Consider the following 21,949-nt stretch of genomic DNA (forward strand, 5'->3'; position numbering starts at 1 on the left):
TGCTTAAAAATTACAATTTGCATTTCTTGAAGATCAGTCATGTTTTGGCCCCCCTTTGACATGAGGCAAAAAGCAGACACAGTTAAACTACTTCTATCTCTAACATCTTGAAAGCACATGTTCACCTTCCATTTTGATTTATAGTTGTGCTTAAAAATGATCTCCTCAACCTTTTTCTGAGCACACATACTGTTTACCTTCTCTGTGAAGAACTAGAATGCTGCTTTACGTGAAACCTGCAGGGCCTATTTTACCACTTTGCTCCTGGTGTGTTTCAGGGCTCATTCCAATGGTTCAATTCGACGTGGCTTCAAGACAGACACTAGTGAGGCTGTGACTATGAGGAGTGGTCTGGGGGTAAATTTGAAGGATGTGACGGTCTTCAACAGGGGAAGAGAAAAAGGTATAAAAGTTGATACACATAATGGCAGCTTGTATTTGTTGTCTTTGTGGAGTTGTGATTTAAGGATCTTGTACATAATCCTTTTTTCTCACTAAATAATAATAAAGCCCTCTACAATTTACTCTTGATTGCATGTGAGAAGAAGCTGAAGCAAACATGCAATTGAACATATTGTGTTTTAAAGGTACAAACCCCTGCGCCAGGAGCAATGGAGGCTGCCAGCAGCTGTGCTTTCACCTGGGCAGTGGTCGTCGGACCTGCTCCTGTGCCCACGGTCGCTTGGCAGAGGATGGCTTTGGCTGTGAGCGCTACGAAGGTTATCTACTCTACTCTGAGAGGACCATACTTAAAAGCATCCACCTTTCAGATGAGAATGACCTCAACTCACCTGTCCAGCCTTTTGAAAATCCTGCTCTATTCAAGAACATTGTAGCCCTTGCCTTTGACTACAGCCAAAAAGCAGCTGGGACGAACCGCATCTTTTTCAGTGACGTTCACTATGGAAACATCCAAATGATTAATGATGACTGGACGGAAAGATCTATCATTGCAGAAAGTAAGTACTTTGCTTTTTTTTTTTTTTAATCCAATTTATTTTTATTATCATTGCTCTTTGAAAACTTGTATTAAAAGCCTTCGAACACACATACCTATTGGATACCTCAGAATGTTCAGTGTCCTTGTTGGCACTGAGCATGGCTTTGAGTTATGAATGTTGCAGGATCAGTCTGTGTGTTTTGCTGGAACTAGTCATCCTCCTCTCAAGCATCACATGAAAGAGGAATGCTTCCATTATAATTAATACAGCTGTTCAAACAGCCACGAAATAGCTCATGCTCTGCTTAAGCTTTGTTCATGTAACCGTTACCCAAAGCATATTTTTGGTGTCCTGCGTCTATTTGTTTCTCACTCATGTATGGCCACATTGATTGTGTATCAGAATGTGAGTGCTGCCAGCATGGCTCTGAAGTGCACCATGGCGTGAGTGGGTTAAATGTAGATACTGGCCAGTGAATTCAACGGCTGCTGCTGTGACATGCTGTTTTCTTAACCCTTACATGCTGTCAATACTTAATACTTTCCCAGTATGGTCCAGATCAATTTTCACATTACCATCATCTCTCATCTCTGAAGATCACATCAGAGGCCAGTAAGACTTGTGCCTGGCCTTCAGTCAGTCATTGATAGTTAAACATGGTGGAACAGTTTCATTAAAGGAATATTTATTTCCTCTTCTGTAACTGGTTGGCATTCTGTTTTGTAGTCAGATAGCCTGTTTGTAAATGTACTACCCTCGTCACAACACAGATATGTTCTATCACTTTAAGACGACAATATCCAAAAGATGTTATTTCCATTTCCCTGGATGAAGCGATTTCTTCCTCCCCTTCTTTACTTTTCACTGCTATAACTCCTCTGAAAAGACCATTTAATACTAGATCAGCAGGGTATAGTACCTGTGTTTGAAAGCTTTCTGCTCACTGACTGTCACAGATTGAATGATGAGACCAATCCCTCTTTATTCCTTCACTAAGTCCCAGTCAGTCCTGTCTTGACAAGCACGACCGGTGCAGACAAACCGCAAATGCCTCTGATCTGCTCGGCAAGCATCCTCTGCCTTTCTGTGAAGTTTCTTCTGGGAGCAGAGCTCAGCACCTTCTCGCCCCCTCCTCGCACCAGGAGACTAGCAGAGTGTTACTGATCCACTCCACTCTCCCTCTCAATCCATCTCTCACACCCCCTGCTGTGGATGCTCTCTGCTTATTTATTTATCTTCTCAAAATGAGCAAGCGTTATTTAGAACCATCTGTCTAGATTGGGAAGTGTCCTTCACACTTTGGCTCTTGTGAAATGAAAAATCAAAGTGGTGTGAATAATTAATCTGAGAACAATTCAGATTTCATGGCTCTTTAAAGCTTACCCATTTATGATTTCTAAGAAAATGGAAAAAATATCTCTTGTTTGTTTATAAATACCTGATGTAGAATACTAAGACCTTAACTGTTTTTTGTAGGCTTTTTTGGTGTTGAGTAAAACACCATACTGCCTTTGTAAAAACCTGCAAGCATCTTCTAACCCTTAACAGTATGTAAAAGCAAGACTGGCTTCTTTTCCCTCTAAAGTTCTAACCTGTATTCCGTCATTGAGGAAAGGTGAAGATGTTAATCATCCATATTTCAGTAATTAAACTCCATGTCCCCAATTAATTACTCCCTTGGTCCGCCAAAAATTTGTGAGGAACTCCAAGCTGCCAGACAGCTTTTATTGCAAACTATTAATTAGTGATCGGCTGACTCAGGTAGTGTGTAAAGTATTCTAAAGCATGGTTTATGGGGTTTTAGATAAGAGGATACAGCCAAGCACTCTATCATTGTCCACATGTTCACCATTAAGACAAATTAGGGGGTGCATAGATGAATACAATTATCTGCTAGACCACAAGCCCTAAAAAGGGAAAGGATTTGGCCAGATGCTGGATGGAGATATGTGAATTCTAAGAGTTTAACTCCATTTTCTAAATTGTGTTGTTTTATTTCTTTGTCTTTTGTTTAGAGAAAAAAAGATGGCACACTTTCCGACTGCTTTCTTTTTTCTGTTGAAAATCATTTCTTTATTTGTCAGTCAACAAATGCACTTTGACATGGAAGATTAGCAGATAAACATGCTCAAAAAAACCTTTTAATAATTATTTTCTTCGAAGGTAATAAGAAACCCAGTTTTATTTCTGGTCAAATTGTTCAGTATCTTTTTAGTTTCTGTTTGTTTGTTTTTTAAGTTCAGTCCCAAGGGATACGCATTCTCTTATTTTGCCATTTCTTCATGATTTCTTAGTTTCAGTTTGGATCCCTGCAATAAATTGCTCAATTTCACTATATCTTATAATGGTTTGACTTTTACTTTTGCATATTTTTTCTTTCATTCTCTTAGTGCTTACAGTATTTTGTTTATGTATGTTTCCTTTGACCTCCCAGAATACAACAAAACAGATGCTTCCACACATATGGCTACTGCTCCCATGAGAGCAGCTTTAAATATGTATATATACATAAGGACAGGACAAACAGCAGTACTCCACCACTGTGAATATTGTTACCATACCCTTAAGATTTATGACTGTGAATAGTAAAATATCTATGGTCATATTCATAGTGAGCATTTCAGATATCCCTGCCAGGAAAACAATCTACAGTACAAATCAGACATGAATGAGTCTCTCTGTGGCGGTCCCCTCCCTGTCAGTCACACTTTCAACCAACAACAGAGAGTGCAAAGGTCTTTATATGTTTTTATGTTTGGGAAATTGGCTACCAAAAAAACATATTCCATCTTTGACCATTGCATCACTAAAGCTTTCTGTCCTGTGTAGTGAGGTTTGAAGTTATTTCCCTGTCAATCAACAAAAAAGTAATCCCACTTCTAACTCAAATGGAGCCTGTCATCTGTGACAAACAAATATTTTTCACCCAAAACTGCACTCAGCTACTTTGCTGTTTAGTACCTGCAGATGGCAGCGACAGATTTTTGTATCCCCCCTTTTTTTACTTTCAATTTGAAACTACTCTCTCAGAATATGATATCAGGATGTTCTCCACAGGCCCAAGTTTTGTTTGTGTGTTTTTCATCTCTTTAACAATGCAGTTGTGTAATGCTCTGATGAGGTTGAAACTTTATTAGAAGTCTGACATCATTGTTTTTTTTAGATGTAGGCTCTGTGGAGGGCCTGGCCTACCACCGAGCGTGGGACACCTTGTACTGGACCAGCTCCACTACCTCCACAATCTCTCGGCAAACCTTGGACCAGCATCGAACCAGTGCCTTTGGGCGGCAGGCAGTGGTCACTCTTTCAGAGGAAGACCATCCACATGCACTGGCCTTGGATGAATGCCAAAAGTGAGTAGCTCTTCTCAGACACCTCTTACTCTGTCTTTCCTCTTTTTTGTACTCACTTAGTTTTGGGAATCATCTTTAAAATGTAGAGCTGAATCTTACAAATTCATCTCTACAAGTTTAGGGTCATAGATAATCAAACTTGAGCTAAACCATTGCTATTTCTTCAAACACTGATAACACCACATTTTGTGTAGGTTTAATTTTCATAAGCCTAACCCAATGAAGGTCATTTTAATAATCAGTTAAGATATGCATAAATCCACATTCCTCTTTATTACTAGACTGGTTTTAAGAGTTTTCTCCGTGAATCCAGTCATGACATATTCTGTTGTGTTGCCCCAGGTAAGGAGAACTCTCACACTCACAGATTGTCTACCGCTCAATGCAACAGAAATGCAGAATAATGCAGAATAATGGATTTGTCTCCCTCTGGGTCTGAAAACAGCAACTCAATTCAGGCTTTTAAGTGTCTGCTGTGCTTGCTTTTATGCCTTCTCCTTGCCTTGAGTATAACACTGCCATTATCATATTGTGTCAGTTTCACATATTTTAACAAGCTTTTATTAAATGAAAAGGTGGCCCATTTCCAGCCACTTTTTTAAATTATGCTCGGATATGTGTGTTTTAACAGCTACTTTAAGCCCAAGTGAAGTGCTAACCATACACTAGATTCTAGACCACAGTATGCTGTGGTTTCATTACATCTTGGACAAAAAGAAAATAGTTACATTTTTTTATCCAGCCATGAACAAATCACTAATTGACTGAATTAGTTTTTGTTTCTACAAGACAGGATTGTGTCTTTTTCAACCTCATTTTAGTGGTTTTATGCCTTGGCATAGGCTTGGTTACAAATCACTGCCTAGAGCTATGATTTCAGGTTTCCTGAGCTAAATTGAGTTCTATTTTGTCTTACACTTCAGCTATAAGTGTTATGATCTGCTCTGGGCTTTTTGGAAACATAATGTGACAGTGTTATTTCTCTGCTGAAAAGAGAAAAGGTGTCTGTTATTCAAAAAATAACACTTCAGTATTCTTGTCACATTCAGTTCGGAGTTAACACTCACATATACATGAATAATGAAGTCTTACTGTGAGCAGTCTGAAAAGACAGAGTATCTTGTTCTTCTTTTTATACTTACTAAATTAATTTCTTGACCTCAGTCTATACCCTTGGTTGGTAATTTGGCACTTGATCCATCCCACTCCAGAAACCCTGATAATTAGAATTCATACTCAAGTGACTCATTTGCAGTCCCTGGTTGTGGCTTCTGACCGGAGACATTTTTATCGCACTGGAGAAGTCTTCCATAACTTCTTTTTCCTATGAAGTTAGATCCCCAGAGCTGAAATATATTTTTTTATTATATAATATTAAGCACTGTCAACTCTCAAATGTATGGGTTTGCATATGTAGCTCTTAAACTCATATAAACCTTGATACAGCTTTCATCAACTATTTTTTTATTTTTCAAAATAAAGTTGAATATCTGAATAGTCATCTCAAAACATTTGCTCTTGCAACTTTGTTTTATTTAATTAAAGCTCAATCTTTGCTTTGATTAAAGAAGAAGCCAATGAAACACAAAGGTATCTGCCTCAAAAATAATATTGTTGGTAACCTGTCGCCTCAAGTGAATAAAAGATAGACAAGAGAATTTGATTGAGGGAGAAAAAAACATTTTTGCTCATTTAAGTGATTTTAGATTACATGACAGGGACATCTCTGGCTAATACATTGATTCAGGTATTGTTTTTAAAAAGTTTTATTTTTCTTCTATAGATTTGGCTACACACATATGTTGAGCAGCTAGTTTCTGAGGTGGTCATAAAAGCTGTGCTTTATTGTTGGTACTGGAGTTGTAAAAGAAGCACATTGTCTCAAATGAAACTTGCATCTTTAAATAGGCAAAAACCATTGATTTCCTCCTCCATTTCAGCCTCATGTTCTGGACAAACTGGAACGAGCAGAGACCCAGCATCATGAGATCCACCTTAGCTGGGAAAAACATGAGGGTGATCATCAGCTCTGATATCCTGACGCCCAATGGACTGACTATCGACCACAAAGCAGAGAAGCTCTACTTTTCAGATGGAACCCTTGGCAAAATTGAGAGATGTGACTATGATGGTTCCAGCAGACATGTAAGTAGAAAATGATGTTCCCCCTGGCAAAAAAATACTTATCCTGGTTACCCAACCCTGAGAAATTGAAATCATTCGCCTTTTTTTTTTTTTTTTTTTTTTTTTTTTTTTTAACAAAACTGTTTTAGCTTCTGTCTTTTTCATTTTTAATTTAGTGTCCTTTGAAATATTTTTCAATCAGAGATCTTCTCTCTTTATAAAGAAGTGATACTCATTTTCCTCATTCGTCTCATATTCTATTCTATTGTAAAATATCCTGAAAACAACATTTCCAGGGACAGAACATCCAGTTTATGGACCCTGTCCTGAAGGAATGATTTTTTTTTTCTTCCATTTAATCTCCCATCCCCATTGAGTCCCTGAACAAGATCCTCAATACAGTGAGTAGGATCTGAAATGCCACTTGATGTTCTGGCTGATATTTCATCTGCGACAGTACAGATGGTGTTAATCACAGAAAAAGTCCTTGCTAAAGAAATGAATCTCAGTGAGGGCTGTTCTGGTTTTGTGCAGAAAAAGTTGCCTGTATAATGTACGACATTCCAGTTGGATGTATAACTTCTGTGTCCCCTGTGTGTAAGGATTACAGTGCAAGATGGCCTTGTATGCTATGGACTTGAGGTTTTGCTTAGCATGAACTCTGCAGCTCAGCACCTTGGCACTGTGTCAATTAGTTACCCATATGTTTGCTGAGCCGGGTCGTAAGGCGCAGAAGGCCTTCACCTTTGGGTCCCCTCGTGCCCTCGCTGCACTCTAGTCTCGCTAATGAAGGCTTTGCAGTGAGACTGCTCTGGGCAAAGATTTTTCAGTCCAATTAAAATGTGTAAATTGAATAGAGCTGGCTGGTTATAATATTTCACACTTAACTAATCTGTGGCTGTGAAAAACACAACAACCAGTCAGAAAATTACAAGATTCCTTCTGGAGAAATAGATTTTTACCACTCAACAATAGGTGAGGGGACAGCTAGAAGAAAAAGAAAAATCAAGGAACAATAAAAAAGTGTTGCTCCTCATGGGAACATTCAATGAGGCTTGTTTTAGGCAAGTTTTTGCTCATAAACCCCAAAGACAGCCTGGTACTTTTACATGGAAGAGCATGTGCTCTAAACATTAAAGGCTGACTGTGGCAGTCTGGAGGACGTGCATCACTTCACTGCCATCTGGCATCAGCTTTGCTTATTGTGTAAAAGAAAAAAGATCAAAAATAAATATCAAAAATAAAGGAGGTTAAAGATATTAAATTCAAGCAGTGACATTGAGGTAAGATATGCAGTGACAAAATAATATCCAAAGTCAGTCTGTTCACAATGATAAATACATTTACAAACAAAACAATTGTTTTTTTCATTCAAGGTTACACTTAAAGATTAAGTTTGAGCACATTTCAAATTTCTTCTAAACATAGAGCGAATGATCTGTTGCAAAATCCACAGCTATTGTTTAAAGACCAGAACATTTGCATTTTATGTATGATCAGTGCAAACTAGAAATGGGTACCAAATCAGGTACTTCTATAGGTATGGACCAAATCCAGTCAAAATTACCGGGTACCAATTCACGTGAAATCAAAAGGTGCCATGAATAGGTATCTAAATGCATCCCTTGTGACCGCAAGGGACAGAAGAGTAGGTTTTTTTCAATGCTGGAGATGAACAAAGTGTTTCAAGGTTACATAAAATTTGAGATTTTATTATTAAACAAATTCATATTTTCTACCACATAAACACAAAAAAGTACCGAAAATTGGTACCGCTGAGTACCGATACCGATTGCCAGGTATCGGACATCGGTACCATATTGTTTCAAATGTGAAAGGTATCCATCCCTAGTGCAAACAGATGATGTGATTGCTACACATATTATCAGAAGTGATTTTTGCAATGAAGTCATTTTAAACCTTCGAGAGTTGAGGCAGTCCCAGAAATGTCTTATTTTTTAGAAAGAAGCTACATTAATGTGACTTTACTGCCAAAGAACACAGGCCTCAAGTGCAAAGTGGTCTCCCTCGTTATCTCACACAAATAAATGGCTGATAATTGTCTCTACCTGTTCCTGGGATATGTTGCTTCCTGCTAGCTGATAAATTAAGGAAAGATGTGCGATGATATTGCCTATTCAACAGGCTGATAACAGTCTAATTGCATGCTAGCTCCAGAAGCTATACCTCTTGCCTGCTGCAGTGTCATTACGTGCTGTCAGTGTGGATGATGACAGAAGAACAAGAGCTGTGGCACAGCTCACTTCCCTTTGCCATTTTGAGAGTTGAGACCATGTTGTTAATGAAGGCAGAGCTTCACAAAGGGCAGCAGAGTGCATTATAAGAGAAGATGTCAGCATGCGCAGTGGGGGAAGATGCCCTTTTAACCATGAAGAGAGAGAATATAAATAGAGAGCTGCCTGGGAGTGGTTAGTGTCATTTGAGTTCAATGCCAGCCATGTGTTTTGGGGACATTTTATGTCACCATATAAAACAGAGGCTATTGATGCAATCAATGTGTTGATATATTGGATTAACTACCTCTGAAAGTGTTAAATAGTGAGGATGGATGAAACATTTTCTCATTTATCCAAAACACACACATTAGTAACAGAGTAATCTGTTGCTGGCTATACACCTAATGTCTCTCTGATCTAATTTTCTATCAATATGTTTCATTCCCATCTGGTGTTCTATCTTTTCCCCTCTGCATCTTTGTCACCGTCTCTCACTCTCCTGTTAGCCAGTTGCTGTTTCCACATGCTGGGCTCCTTTAATCAACACCTGTCCTATTAATCCCAGTATGGCACAGGGCTAATGTGATGCTGCTTACAAGCCTGTCCCACTTAATTGCTGAGGGTACAGAGCTGCCGGAGACTCTAACCCCCCCCCCACAAAAAAACCCACCCACAAGCCAGGAGAATTCCACTAGGGGACATCTGATGGATTCCTGCCTTCCTACCAATGACACTGTCATTTACTCCCCCAACATCTGGGTTAGGCAGCCGTGTAGATGTGAGATGAGGGGGATGACGATTGACGATTAATGAGTCAAGACCATTTTTTCAAGGGTTTCACTCAGAATTCTGTTGACGCAAGAGCCTTGATTCTGAAATTCTTGACAGAAAATGTCATTTTGAAAGAAGGTGTTCCTTTATTGAGTGCATCGCTCTGCATTATCTAGGTCATAGTGAAATCAGGACCTGGGAATTTCTACGGGCTGGCCATCTATGCAGACTACATCTACTGGTCAGACTGGGCTCGTAGGTCTGTGCTTCGATCCAACAAGTACACTGGCGGGGACACCAAGGTCCTGCGAGCAGACATACCCCATCAGCCAATGGGGATTATCGCTGTAGCCAGGGACACAAACAACTGTGAGTATTTAAACACCTGGAGATAAGCTTAGTTTGATGATCACTGGATGTAGAGTTGTTTCAGCAAATATTTCCTTAGTATGTGTTTGCAAATGGGGTTAAAGTGTGCTTGTTTGCTGTAGTTTATACATGTACATTTGTTTTGTGTGTCGTTAGGGACAATAGGTCACAGCAGACATGTTGCTGTATGCCTTTTATACTTAAAATACAGACGATAAAGGAAACATGTATGTTCCACCCCTACTAGTGCATGTCTTTTGGGTTTGTTACCTGTGTACAACTGCATCCCTCTAGATTCAGGACTAGAATCAGAAAAAACGTTATTTATCTCCAAGGGGCAATTAGAGGGGCGAAGCAGCAACACATCCTCCCTTCCAGACAGGCAAAGTGGCCTGTCTGGAAGGGAGAATATATCTTTATATTGCTATAAGCCTTCAAACAAAGTAACAGCCCTACTTTTAAGACTAAAGATACATAATACAATTGAATCACAGCGCCAAAATAGAAATCTAGCATTCACCTTTCCAAATGCAATAAATGTGCTGGTATCATCTTTATCCATCTGGTATCTATTCACAGACAGTACAAAATCAATCAGGCTATGGCCAGTGGGTTTTTGTATTGCTTTTTTGCTTTTTCATGTATTTCCGTCCACACCTCTCAGGAAGGGATTTCCTGTTTAAAAAACAAAACAAAAAACAAAGTTCATGTCAATACAGTTGCTCAGAACTGGAAGGATTAAAACCAGAGCTTTTTTTTCCTCTTACAATCTGAGGCCTCATCTTCAAATCATGTATTTAAATCTCTTTATACAAATGAAACAGCGTCTTTAGTAACAGAGAGCAGGTTCATCTAAAGTGCTTTTCAGCCTAATGAACAAATATAACAGGCATAAAAACTAAAAATGTTCTCTTTCAGAGTGTTTGGGCACTTACTTTTTAAAGGGTGATAAATTGAAAGTAACCTATGTTGTTAAAAGAGACTCTAAAGTCTAGTATAAAGTTAAATTTCCCAGTTGAACAAAAGAAAGTGGGCTGAAATGTTTCCCACTGGTTGGACCATGCTGCCTTCTTTACTGCTGCTTCTGTTTATGTGATATTGAAAATAATATGAATATCATTTAAGCTGTATGGCTACAGCTACCAACATAAGGTTCTGATAACCAGGTAAATATTTTTGTCTTGACATTGTTAACCTCGTGTTACCATTTACTGGTCATAAGAATTATCAGTAGAGATATTAATTTATGTGGTTAACCTAAAAACAGAGTATTATGCTCTATTTCTTCCTATTAATGAAATACTGATTGCTGGAGAGGAAATAAAACTCAAACCTTGAAGAGCCTCCTGTAGTTTAAGGGTTTTGTCTGCTGTGTGGTCACACAGTTTGGTGAAACACGTTATTTCCACTGGACTACTTTTCTTTAAATGCAGAACTTTCTTTTTTTCAATTGGAGAAAATCAATACCAGCTTTCTTAACAATAGCTACAGAGCACTGGGTTTGGTAAATAGACCACAGATTAAAAATTAATATTGATAAACTAACCAAAAAAACTGCTTCCATTGAATGTTGATTTAATTCGAAATTCTGCTCTTCTCCAAAATTACCAAAAATGATAGGCTTTCACTGTCTAATCATGCAGTAAGAAGTCTGCTCAACTAAAAGGTCATCCACCAAGCCACCTCAAGAGAGACATCCATGGGAGTTATTGAACATCTCAGACTTATGACTTGTAAAAGAGGGAGTGTGCACATGGAGATTTTTCATTTGACTGCTTCTGACCCTCTAATCAGTTCTGTGTGCTTGTTGTTGAAGGTGAGCTGTCCCCTTGCCGACACTTGAATGGAGGTTGTGGTGACCTTTGTCTCCTGACCCCGTACGGGAGGGTCAATTGCACTTGCCGTGGAGAGCGTGTGCTCTTAGACGACAACAGATGCGTGTGTAAGTCATGAGGTGCTTTATTCTGAATAACACTGAGTCCACAAATGCTAACCCCTTTACATTTTCAGTACCACTTATTGATTGTAATAGCACTCTTATGGATTAGCTATTATAAAGAGTCTGTTGGTTACATTTATATTCATAGTGTAACCTTGCTTCTGTCAACAGGATCCAATTTGTGCAAACCTTTGAGATCCTTGGATTGATTGCTTTGTACATAATGGCAAGCTAACATGCTATCACAAACAGTTGCCGTTCCTTCACCTTTACTTTGCAATACGCTTGTAACGATCCAAGTAGCAAAAGTTGCATCTTCTCAAAGAAACAATGGAAGAAAAGAAACTAAAGGGGGACTTGATACAACTTCAGGGTGAGCAGATAACTAAAAGCAAAGTCATAAACAGAGTGTCACTGTTGCCTTCCCAGGCAAAAGCATTGCAAAAATGTCTTGCCTTCTATAATGACTACAGTTCTGTGACATGAAACAAGTTACTTAAAAGCACTGCATTCAGTTCGTGTTGTCATGATGGAGGAAAACAGGCAGTTTTGTGTTTTTAAATTGTGAAGCTGTAAGTAACAGAGCAGGTGTTGCGACTGAACAAAGTGTGTGAGGACTGTTATAGCTGGGATTGTATTTTATTACTGATACACCACAATGCTGACATTTACTGTGGATGCATCGAACATGACTGAATGTGAATGAGGTACTAATTAAATTTGTGAATATGTCAGCCTTTATATGTTTCTGTCATTTGGTTTAAACTGTACAAGGGTAATATATTTCACTCATGGTATTTGCAAGTGTTGATCTGAAATATTGCAGAGTGCACAGTAATGTTGCCTCTGAGGAAATTTAGCTACATTTAGTAACATCATCCTCATTGTCTTCTCCTGCAGCAGAAAACTCCTCCTGCAACATTCACACTGAATTTGAGTGCGGGAATGGTGAGTGTATCAACTACCAGCTTACCTGTGATGGAATCACCCACTGCAAAGACAAATCGGATGAGAAGATGCAGTACTGTGGTAAGAAGCACTTCTCACTTATTATCTGAGGCATAAAATGATAATTAAGGGTCTGATAAAGTAAATGAATGTTACACTGTTAAATTATGTAAAGTGCCTCTTGTTTCTTAATGTCATTACAAGTTGCAACAATTTAAACATTACTATCAAATTTATGAATTAAACTGCATTCAGTCAACAGGAGCTGTAGGAAGGGTTTCAGGCCCTGTTATAACCAACGCTGTGTGGCCAGCAGCCGTTTCTGTGACGGGATCGATGACTGTGGGGATAACTCTGATGAAGCTTTCTGCAGCAGTGAGTCGCAGCCGTTTGATCTCCTGTTCTGTTTGACCTGCCACCGTGAGCTGGATCCAGTCACACCTTCGTTTTTATTAATACAGCTAAGCCGCACACTGTGCTAAGCTTTTACTGTCTAATGAGCCACAAGATCATAAAGAGTTCACAAATTCAAAGACACCTGCAGCTTTTGGGCACCCAGACAATACTTTGTGTCCTTTCAATAGGGCCTGATGAATTTTATTTTGACCTTAATGGTGGTATTATCTACAGAGAGTGGATTTATGTTCATTTTACTGCTGTAATTGGTCCACAGTCTAAGAATATTGAGGCTTGTGGATTCTCAATAATGTATGAGGATAATAACCCTCAAGGAGACAGTGATATTCTTATAATTAATATAGACCTTCCAACTCAGCAGCCTTGGGTTTAAGGGCAAAGTTTATCTTAATATGCATTGTCATCTGCATTGATCACCATCAACATTGTTCTGTAGCACAATTTGATTCAATCCTGCTTTTATATCAGCTGTACGATGTGTTGCATTGCAGTAAATGACTCTAGTCATTGTGCAATAGCTGGTGAATGAAAAACAATAACAAAACCTGTTATGATTTATAAGGTTTGACTTATTCCTGTACAGCACTGACAAGGTCATAACTTTCAGACAGTATGAATCCCTGGCAGTTCAACCAAACCCTTTTCTATCTGACAGTTTGCAACTTGGAGCTAATTTTAGCCAGCCCCAGGAAAAGATTCTTGTATTGCTGCGAGTTGTACCTGTAACATATCTTTTTTTGAAATGCTAATTCTCTCCCCCAGATGTCACGTGTGGCTCATCAGAATCCTCCTGCAAAGATGGGAGCTGTGTACCCAGCTCAGCCTGGTGTAACCAGGTCATTGACTGTGCTGATGCCTCAGATGAGAAGAGCTGCAGTAAGTCCTTTAGACTCTGATCCACTACGTTAAATTTGTGCTCTTCTCTCAGATCAGATTGAATCCTGCCCCTCTCACCCTTACCTCCACCACTCCTTTCTTTGTAATAAGACAATCACTGTGTTGCTGTACTTTGTATTCAGACCACACAGACTGCTCTCACTTCTACAAGCTGGGGGTGAAAGAAAAAGATTTCATCAGCTGCAACTCAACCTCACTGTGTGTCCACCCCTCTTGGATATGTGATGGTGCAAATGACTGCGGAGACTATGCTGACGAGACCAACTGTCAGGGTGAGCACCTTACACGAAATCTCACATTTTTCGTGTGCGTTCAGAGGCAGATTAAGGAAGTCAGCCTCAATTAGAAAAGACTTAAGAGAGATCTCACTGTCAGAGATGATTATGGCAGTGGAATGAGAGATTCAGACAGAGCTTAGGAGAAGATAATGACCTTAATCATTTCTAATGCTCAGAAGACTGACTTGGTTTTGTTTTTTATCCCAGTTTCCCACGGGCAGAAGTGTGAGGAAGGCCACTTTGCCTGTCCGAGTGGGAACTGCATCTCAAGTGTGTGGCTGTGTGACGGCCAAAAAGACTGTGAAGATGGAGCTGATGAGTTTCAGTGTGGTAAACCAAAAATTGTTTTTATCTCCCGTGGAGACAACTCTTCATATTCAACTGAAATGATGTTTTGTTTTATAACCAGTGGAAATAGATGAACCAGTTAGCTTCTGTACACAATACTGTCAGCAGTTTGAAGAATATTTATATTATATTAACAAGAAGCTATTTGTCGCAATGTTTTTGTCATTTAAATAGATCCAGGCCTGCAACAAATATTACATATAGTGCATAAGGAGGAGACTGAGCGACAAGAAATGATTGTTTATCATGCCACAAGGCAATTTCTCTTCACTTTGTTTCGCTCCCCCTCATTGTGTATTGAGATTTCTCAAGTGGGGGTTGCTGCTTGTTTGAAAGTCTAATTCTGACCCCAAATTCTAAGTGAGGCTGTTAAGCATGCAAGGTTTTCTGTACTCTTTTTGACTTACAATATACAGCACATCCAGTGCAAATATTAATTAATGAACCATCAATCACTGAGAAGGTCATACTGAATATGGAAATGTGGCTTCATTGAAAAGAAGTGGCATGGAAAAAGGATTTCTCATTATGATGCCATCCCTCTACATTTCTCACCAAATGCTCTTTAAAGCACTCGTACTTGTACTTTGTTACATACCAACATCTTTCACACCTTACCATGAAAAAGTGATGATCCCTCAGTTTAATAAGAGGATCATGATGAAGTCACATGGAATTCAAAATGTTTTACCCTAAACACCAACAGTACACCAACAAAGAGGTCATATGTTGACACTTTCTTCATCAAAGCATTATCAACCTGGTTTGTCGCTGAGGCAGGACAAATGTGTCACCATTACACACATTTTCACCCAACTGAAGGTCTACAGTTTCACTCATTCAGTAATATGTCTCAACTTGATGGTTGTTGATAGTTTATGATGGATTTGCACTAAATTTTTAGAGGCATTCAAATCCTCAGACAATGTATTCTCTGACTTTGGTTAGCCATAGTCTTTGTCTTTGTACCTGTATGTTGGGCTTTGAGTATGATACATCAGCTGTTGAATGCATTTAACTTAGGATGACCATGTCCCCCTGATGGTTCACCATTAACATTTTCACCGCATTAGGTAACATCACAAAATTGGATAACATTTATTCTAGTGCTAAGTTTAGTAATGATTCATGAAATCATGATACCACACGCCGTAAAGACAGAAATCCAAGTTAGTGTTTATGTCTTATTGTCAGTCAAAACTGTTCAATGAGAAATGATATGAGAAATATTCACCTGATCCAGAAAAATTGTATATTTCAAGATAATTGGAGATGAAATTTGTGGAACACTGGTATGGCTTAATGTTCTGGGTTTGTGTGCCCTCTGAGGCAAGCCCTTGAGCATGCACCCTTTACACTTGTCACCCCCCACTGTCACTCTGTCTTCAAATAGAATAGAATAGAATAGAATAGAATAGAATAGAATAGAATAGATCTTTATTTGTCATTGCAACAAGTGCAACAAAATTGCAAAAGCCCTTCAGTCAATGCAAAACAGCTTTAAGTGCAAAATAGCTGCCATATTAAGGTGCATTAATGACAGAAGATAATTGTTATATTGTAATTATATGATGACAAATGAGGTATTGATTTTAGCCTTTGTTCATGACAGGAAATTAGGACATAAAAGCCTAAAGAAAAGTCACCATGAAGAAAAACGAAACAGAGTGGTGCCTGAATTGCTTTTGAAGAGTGATAAAAATCAGCAAATATGAAAACAAAAGTTTACTAGTTTAGTTTCTTGAAATAGGAAAGCAAATCCAAGAAACTCAACAATACATTTTTACTACTTTAGATCTTCTCTGGACTTGTCACTTAGATATGGCTCATGTCAAGCCTTTCATTTTTTTCTTTCAGGAAAAAAGACACTTACTTAGATTTCAGTTTCTGAAGTGCTGCAGGTGACAAGCCAGCTAGACAAAGGCCTATTAATGTTTTCATTAAAAGTTAAATTGTATGCTGGCATCTTACTTCCAAGGTGATCTGTGATGCATGTTGCTTTCAAACAACCATATCCTTGCTGTTTAGAGCTGATTACATCCAACACTAGTTTTGTTAAAAAAAAGAAATATAATATATATATATATATATATATATATATATATATATATATATATACCTAAATATGAACTCAGCATGGGCTAAAAAAATGTCATATTTTCTTTAGAGCCTCAGGATGATGTAAATCTTTAAGTTCTCTGGTTAGCTGTCCTTGTACAACCAGAACCTTTGTTCACATTTCAGTTGTAGCAGATAAAAAAAGGCAGATTTTCTCATCTAGTTTTCAGATTTAATGCTCTTCAGATTATCTGATTTATTCTCTAAATTGGCCATGAATGTTGTTGGAAAGATGCATAACACATGAGAAACAGTTTCTGCTCCTTAATCTAAAAATGTCATTTGTGCCTGTGTGAAATGATAACATCCCATACTTCAAATGTGCCTATATCAGAACTGATATGAATTATGCCTCAGTGCTTTGAGAAGTTCTGAATAGCTTTTTCAGGACAAACAGACAATATTCCCATCACACCAAGTTAATTATCATATAAAAAGCCCCAGCTACAGATAATCTGACTGCAAAGGCATTGTGGTTTGTGGAAAATGTCATTACATTTCAGAAATTCCAAATTCAACATCTGATTAGAGGAAATAGTCATTTGTCACTTTGCGATGCATAATACGCTTTTGTTCTGTTTGAACAACTATTGAAAATGAGACATGAAAGCTTTTCTTTGATGCATTTAATGGGCTGTAGACCTGCCATTTTGTTTTATACTTGAAGCAGCTGTTCACGTTTGAAGTGCAAATTTAGTATCACGTACCAAAAGTCGGGATAATCACCGTTTCCACATTTAGCCATTTCATGTTTATCTCTTCCTTATCTTACATCATTGGAGCGGGCCATGCAGAGCCTATGTGATGTACAAAGTCTGACAGGAAAGAAAGCATCACAGTGCGCAACACTCCCCGTCTCTACCTCCAACCCTCAGTAGGATCCGTAATTCCTTGCACTGCGGTGTGACCTAGAGCACACATCCCCCTTCCTTCTCTCAACATCTCATCAAAGCCCTGGCAGACTTTGCCAGTCCTGACATCTGAGAAAAGAGCCCACAGACCGACTCCCCAGGGAGAGTGGGTGGCTCAGTGACACAAACTCAGTATGGATTATGAATTTATCCACATTTTACACAATGGCTTTCACACAGTCATAAGCAGGGTGCTCCCACAGTTGACATCGAAGTGTTTCTTTTCAAACCCAGCATCCTAGTTTCTGTCGTATAAGATTAGATAAAATATATCAAATTAATACTAAGGTGTTTGTTGTTGTTAAAATGTTTTATTTAATCAATTTTTGAATAAACTCAGGTTTTGATACTTGCACAGAAAATGAGAAGTAATTTGTTTATAGTCCTTTGTGCAGCAAGAACACGCATGCAAAAACGTAGAGACAAGCAAACCAAGGGGCAAATAGAAAACAGCTCATTGGTTAGGTTCTGATTAAAAACTTCTTTTTCTATAAGGGTAGCTGTTTTTGTTGCTCTTTCCGTCAAAACTTTGTTTGATTTATGGTATTGAAATTTCTCTCCTTTTGCCCTCTGCAGACTCTTCATGCTTGTGGAACCAGTTTGCCTGCTCAAAGAACAAGTGCATTGCCAAGCAATGGCTGTGTGATGGGGAAAACGACTGTGAAGACGGCCTTGATGAGAGTGTGCAGATCTGTGGTCAGTGTCCTCTCAGATGCCAGGCTGTTGGTGTAAAAGGTCGAATCAAGTATATCACATGTGGCAGCTCCATGTGTTCCTCCAGCTGAACTGGAAATGAAGACGGAAGTGAAGCAGTCTTAATGAGACAACAGATGAGGCTGCGGGCATTTCACAAGATTAGTGTAGGCACTGAGACAAACACATTTCTCATCAGTGGCCCTAAAGGAAAAAAATTTCAATGAGCACAAAGGATGTGTGTTTGATTAAAGCTACGATGAATTAAAGCATCCATCAAGAGTAAAAAGCCAAAAAGTATCTTGGAGAGTGTGAGGGTACCAAGCTCATATGAATGAACTGGCTCAAGGTTTTCCATTAATAAAACTTTGTTGGGAAAAAATGTTTAAAAGAGATAATTGGTTTGACAACATCTACCTACTTGAAATACTGCATCTACCTGTTCCTCGGAGCATCCATTTGTTCCTGCACTCCTTTGCCTGAAAGGGCAGTGCTTAGATAAGGGGTTTCAAAGCTGACTCATAGTACACAAGAGAATAACTGCTGCTCACAATGGCACATGGTGGAGGGATAGGGGGTGGGGCTGCAAATGATTTGTTCAGCTCTTAAAAGGGTTCACATCAATAATCAATGTGTATGTACAGTGGCTTCTAAAAGATTTCGATATACAAGTCTGGTATATGTGTTATGGTTATGAAGAACCTTGTTTTACCGTATCAAGATACATCAGCTGTTCCTAACACTCAGTTATCCCCTATGCATTTGATCCACTGTATGCTTCAGCCATGAAGAGTAGAGCATATGCTCTTGTTTTCCTCCTAGGCTCAGTGACATGTGCTCCAGGACTGTTCAGCTGCCCTGGATCATATGCCTGTGTTCCAAAACGCTGGCTCTGTGATGGGGAAAGGGACTGTCCTGATGGGAGCGATGAACTCTCTGCAGCTGGCTGCGGTGAGCTCTATTATATAAGTCGAACATTAAATTTCAAATCCCAGGAAAAGTAAGCCTTGCTCATCTTTTGATAATTTTGGATTACACCCAGTAAAACAATAGCTCAGTGAACATAAAAACCTCCTAACACCTTCTGTAAATCCCCATGCAGATTTATCCCAAGCAAAAAAAAAGTATTGAGTGGGCAGCATTGTATAATCTTTATTGTTTTACTTTGATTAAAGCATACTAAACCACAGAAACACAATAAGACAGCGCAGCACATTGATTTAGCATAAGGCTTACTAATGACAGCGTTTTACACTCAAGGGTTCATGCATTGATTTGCCATTAAACATACTTCTCTTTTCATGTTAGCACCCAACAACACATGCGATGACAGCTCGTTTCGCTGTCGCAACAAAGCCTGCATTCCTCAGCGGTTTGTTTGTGACCATGATGATGACTGTGGAGATGAGTCCGATGAGTCAGTGGAATGTGGTGAGTAGCTTTTTGTTCTGTTACTCAGATTTTTATTGATACACATCAACAGCCAGTGGATACTAATGATAAGAATAATGACAACAACTTTGTTTTTATAGGACATTTAAAAGCAAATGTTTACAAAGAGCTTTGTTGTATAAAACATGGCAGAAACTCCAGAGAACAAGGCTTTATTTGAAAAGATCTTGTTTGGCAAGTTATAAACTGTTTCCTTTTTTCTGAGATGTAAGCATGTACTTTTCTCATTTTTACTTTTGAACATCCTGATAACCATTTTGTTTTTTTCATGATTTTGGAGAGAAATTAAAAGTGAAGTGAAAAAAAAACATGGAAAAATTCCAATTTTGACATGTTTTTGAAGCCTTTTGGGCAGTCATTACACCTGGACTCGAGCCAGTTTTTACTGCAGAATTTAGAGCTACAACAAAAATAATGTGTTGGGCTGTTTTGATTGATTATCTTTGTTAAATAACTATCTTTAAAATGAATACAAATTACCATTTTTATCTTCAAAGGTAGTGGTTTGTATGTCCTTATGCTTGCAGTTTAATCAAGCCATAAGATCCAGTGGACCTTGAAATGATGTTTGATGCCTGATGTTTGATTAGCAATAGTTCTATCACACAGTATACACACTGACGTGCTTCATCAAACCATATGCAAACATTTTCCATTACATTCTATCTTGTTGCTATATCTTAAACCTTTAAAGCTCAATATGCTAAAGTTTCCCCAAAAGTAAGGATTGTATTGCCATCATACTTAAGTGTAACTTCATGAAAAAGTGTCTCCTCCTTGTTTCAGTCTATCGCTCCTGTGGATCAGAAGAATTTCGCTGCGGGGATGGCCGTTGTCTTCTCAGTTCTCAGTGGGAGTGTGATGGCTATGCAGACTGCCCTGACCATTCTGACGAACTGCCTCTGAACCTCAAATGTCTGGCCGCAGGTAAGACTGCTGTTTGGCTCACAGCTGGAATCTCTTCATCAATGTCACGTCTTGCTGGGAAACTGCCTGGGACATATGGTGAATACAAAAAAAAAGAGGGAGAATCGCAAGAATTTTCCTTAAGGAAATTAATCTGTATCTGTTTTCAGCGATACTACATGGCATTGCTTATTTAAGAAATGACATAAGAATAGAACAGTAACAGTCCTGTGTTTCTTTTCTCAGGAAGCTTGTGCAATGGCTCCTTCTTCATGTGCTCCAATGGGCGCTGCATCTCTGAGAGGAATCTCTGTGATGGGAGAGATGATTGTGGCGACCGCTCAGATGAGAGGAACTGTAACGTGAACGAATGCTTGAATCGGCGTGTCAGTGGGTGCACACAGGATTGCCAAGATCTTCCTGTGGGATTCAAGGTGAGGGATCAGTAGACTAAACATGGTTCAGTAGCTGGAAATCTGTTCTTCCATAAAATCATCTGCAAGCTACAAGTGGGCTACGAAGAAACAGCATGACGAAGAGACTTAATTGACCAATTATTATAAATGTACTGTATGTGTGTACTGTTCTAAAAAAAGACATGGCATATATGAAAAGAAAAAAAAACATAACTATTATTGCCTCTATGTGTTGGTGCCAGATGTCAATATCAAACCCAGTGAAGCCACATTGTGCATTTACAGGAAAAAAAGCTTGTAAATGTTTTGCTAATAGCAAAAAGACAAGCATACCATTTGCTCAGGTCCTGCATCTGAATAGTTCTGCTCACTGCACACACAGCTGCAGCGTGCACAGCTTTGTTCATGGAGCCTGAATTTGTACATATACAGGCTGGGTAATAGGCCTCTTTCTATGTTTTGTGATGTCATTTCAATGTTGATGTGATGCATATTTTACTGTTGACTACAGAGCTTCATCCCAGAAGCAAGCCAGCAAAGCGCAGAAAAAGAGTGATATAAAAAACCAACATTAAGTAACTTATGTCTTCCTGCCCTTCAAACATGTAAAAAAATTCTTAACTTAAACATTTTTTCTTGCTGTTGGGCTGAGCCACAGTCCTGGTCTGACTAAATCCCTTTTCGTCAATATAAAAATAATTTAACAGGCTTAATGTAAAGACTAGTTATGTGAGACTATTAATTCTAAATCTAGCATTATTTTTACGACTCAAAGTTCCCTTTGGATTAATCGCAAATACCACATTTATCCGTTGCAAATTTGAATTTTAG

At 38.7% G+C, this 21,949-nt stretch overlaps 1 protein-coding gene across 1 annotated transcript in view; it reads left to right on the forward strand.

Annotated features, from left to right (window-relative positions):
- The window catches only part of lrp1bb (low density lipoprotein receptor-related protein 1Bb), a 255,210-nt gene that overhangs the window by 187,775 nt on the left and 45,486 nt on the right, over nt 1-21,949 (forward strand). Inside the window, exons 41-56 of the mRNA XM_074695293.1 lie at nt 279-403; nt 588-959; nt 4,105-4,294; nt 6,235-6,439; nt 9,603-9,795; nt 11,612-11,737; nt 12,635-12,763; nt 12,938-13,057; nt 13,862-13,975; nt 14,119-14,268; nt 14,482-14,604; nt 18,228-18,347; nt 19,167-19,295; nt 19,653-19,775; nt 20,583-20,723; nt 20,949-21,136. Of these exons, the coding sequence (XP_074551394.1) occupies nt 279-403; nt 588-959; nt 4,105-4,294; nt 6,235-6,439; nt 9,603-9,795; nt 11,612-11,737; nt 12,635-12,763; nt 12,938-13,057; nt 13,862-13,975; nt 14,119-14,268; nt 14,482-14,604; nt 18,228-18,347; nt 19,167-19,295; nt 19,653-19,775; nt 20,583-20,723; nt 20,949-21,136 (2,548 nt within the window). The remainder of the gene's footprint in view (nt 1-278; nt 404-587; nt 960-4,104; nt 4,295-6,234; nt 6,440-9,602; nt 9,796-11,611; nt 11,738-12,634; nt 12,764-12,937; nt 13,058-13,861; nt 13,976-14,118; nt 14,269-14,481; nt 14,605-18,227; nt 18,348-19,166; nt 19,296-19,652; nt 19,776-20,582; nt 20,724-20,948; nt 21,137-21,949) is intronic.

The sequence above is a fragment of the Halichoeres trimaculatus genome, unplaced genomic scaffold, assembly GCF_033239565.1.
Source record: "Halichoeres trimaculatus isolate MK-OKI-2021-1 unplaced genomic scaffold, fHalTri1.1 fHalTri1_scaffold_19, whole genome shotgun sequence".
NCBI lineage: Eukaryota > Metazoa > Chordata > Actinopteri > Labriformes > Labridae > Halichoeres > Halichoeres trimaculatus.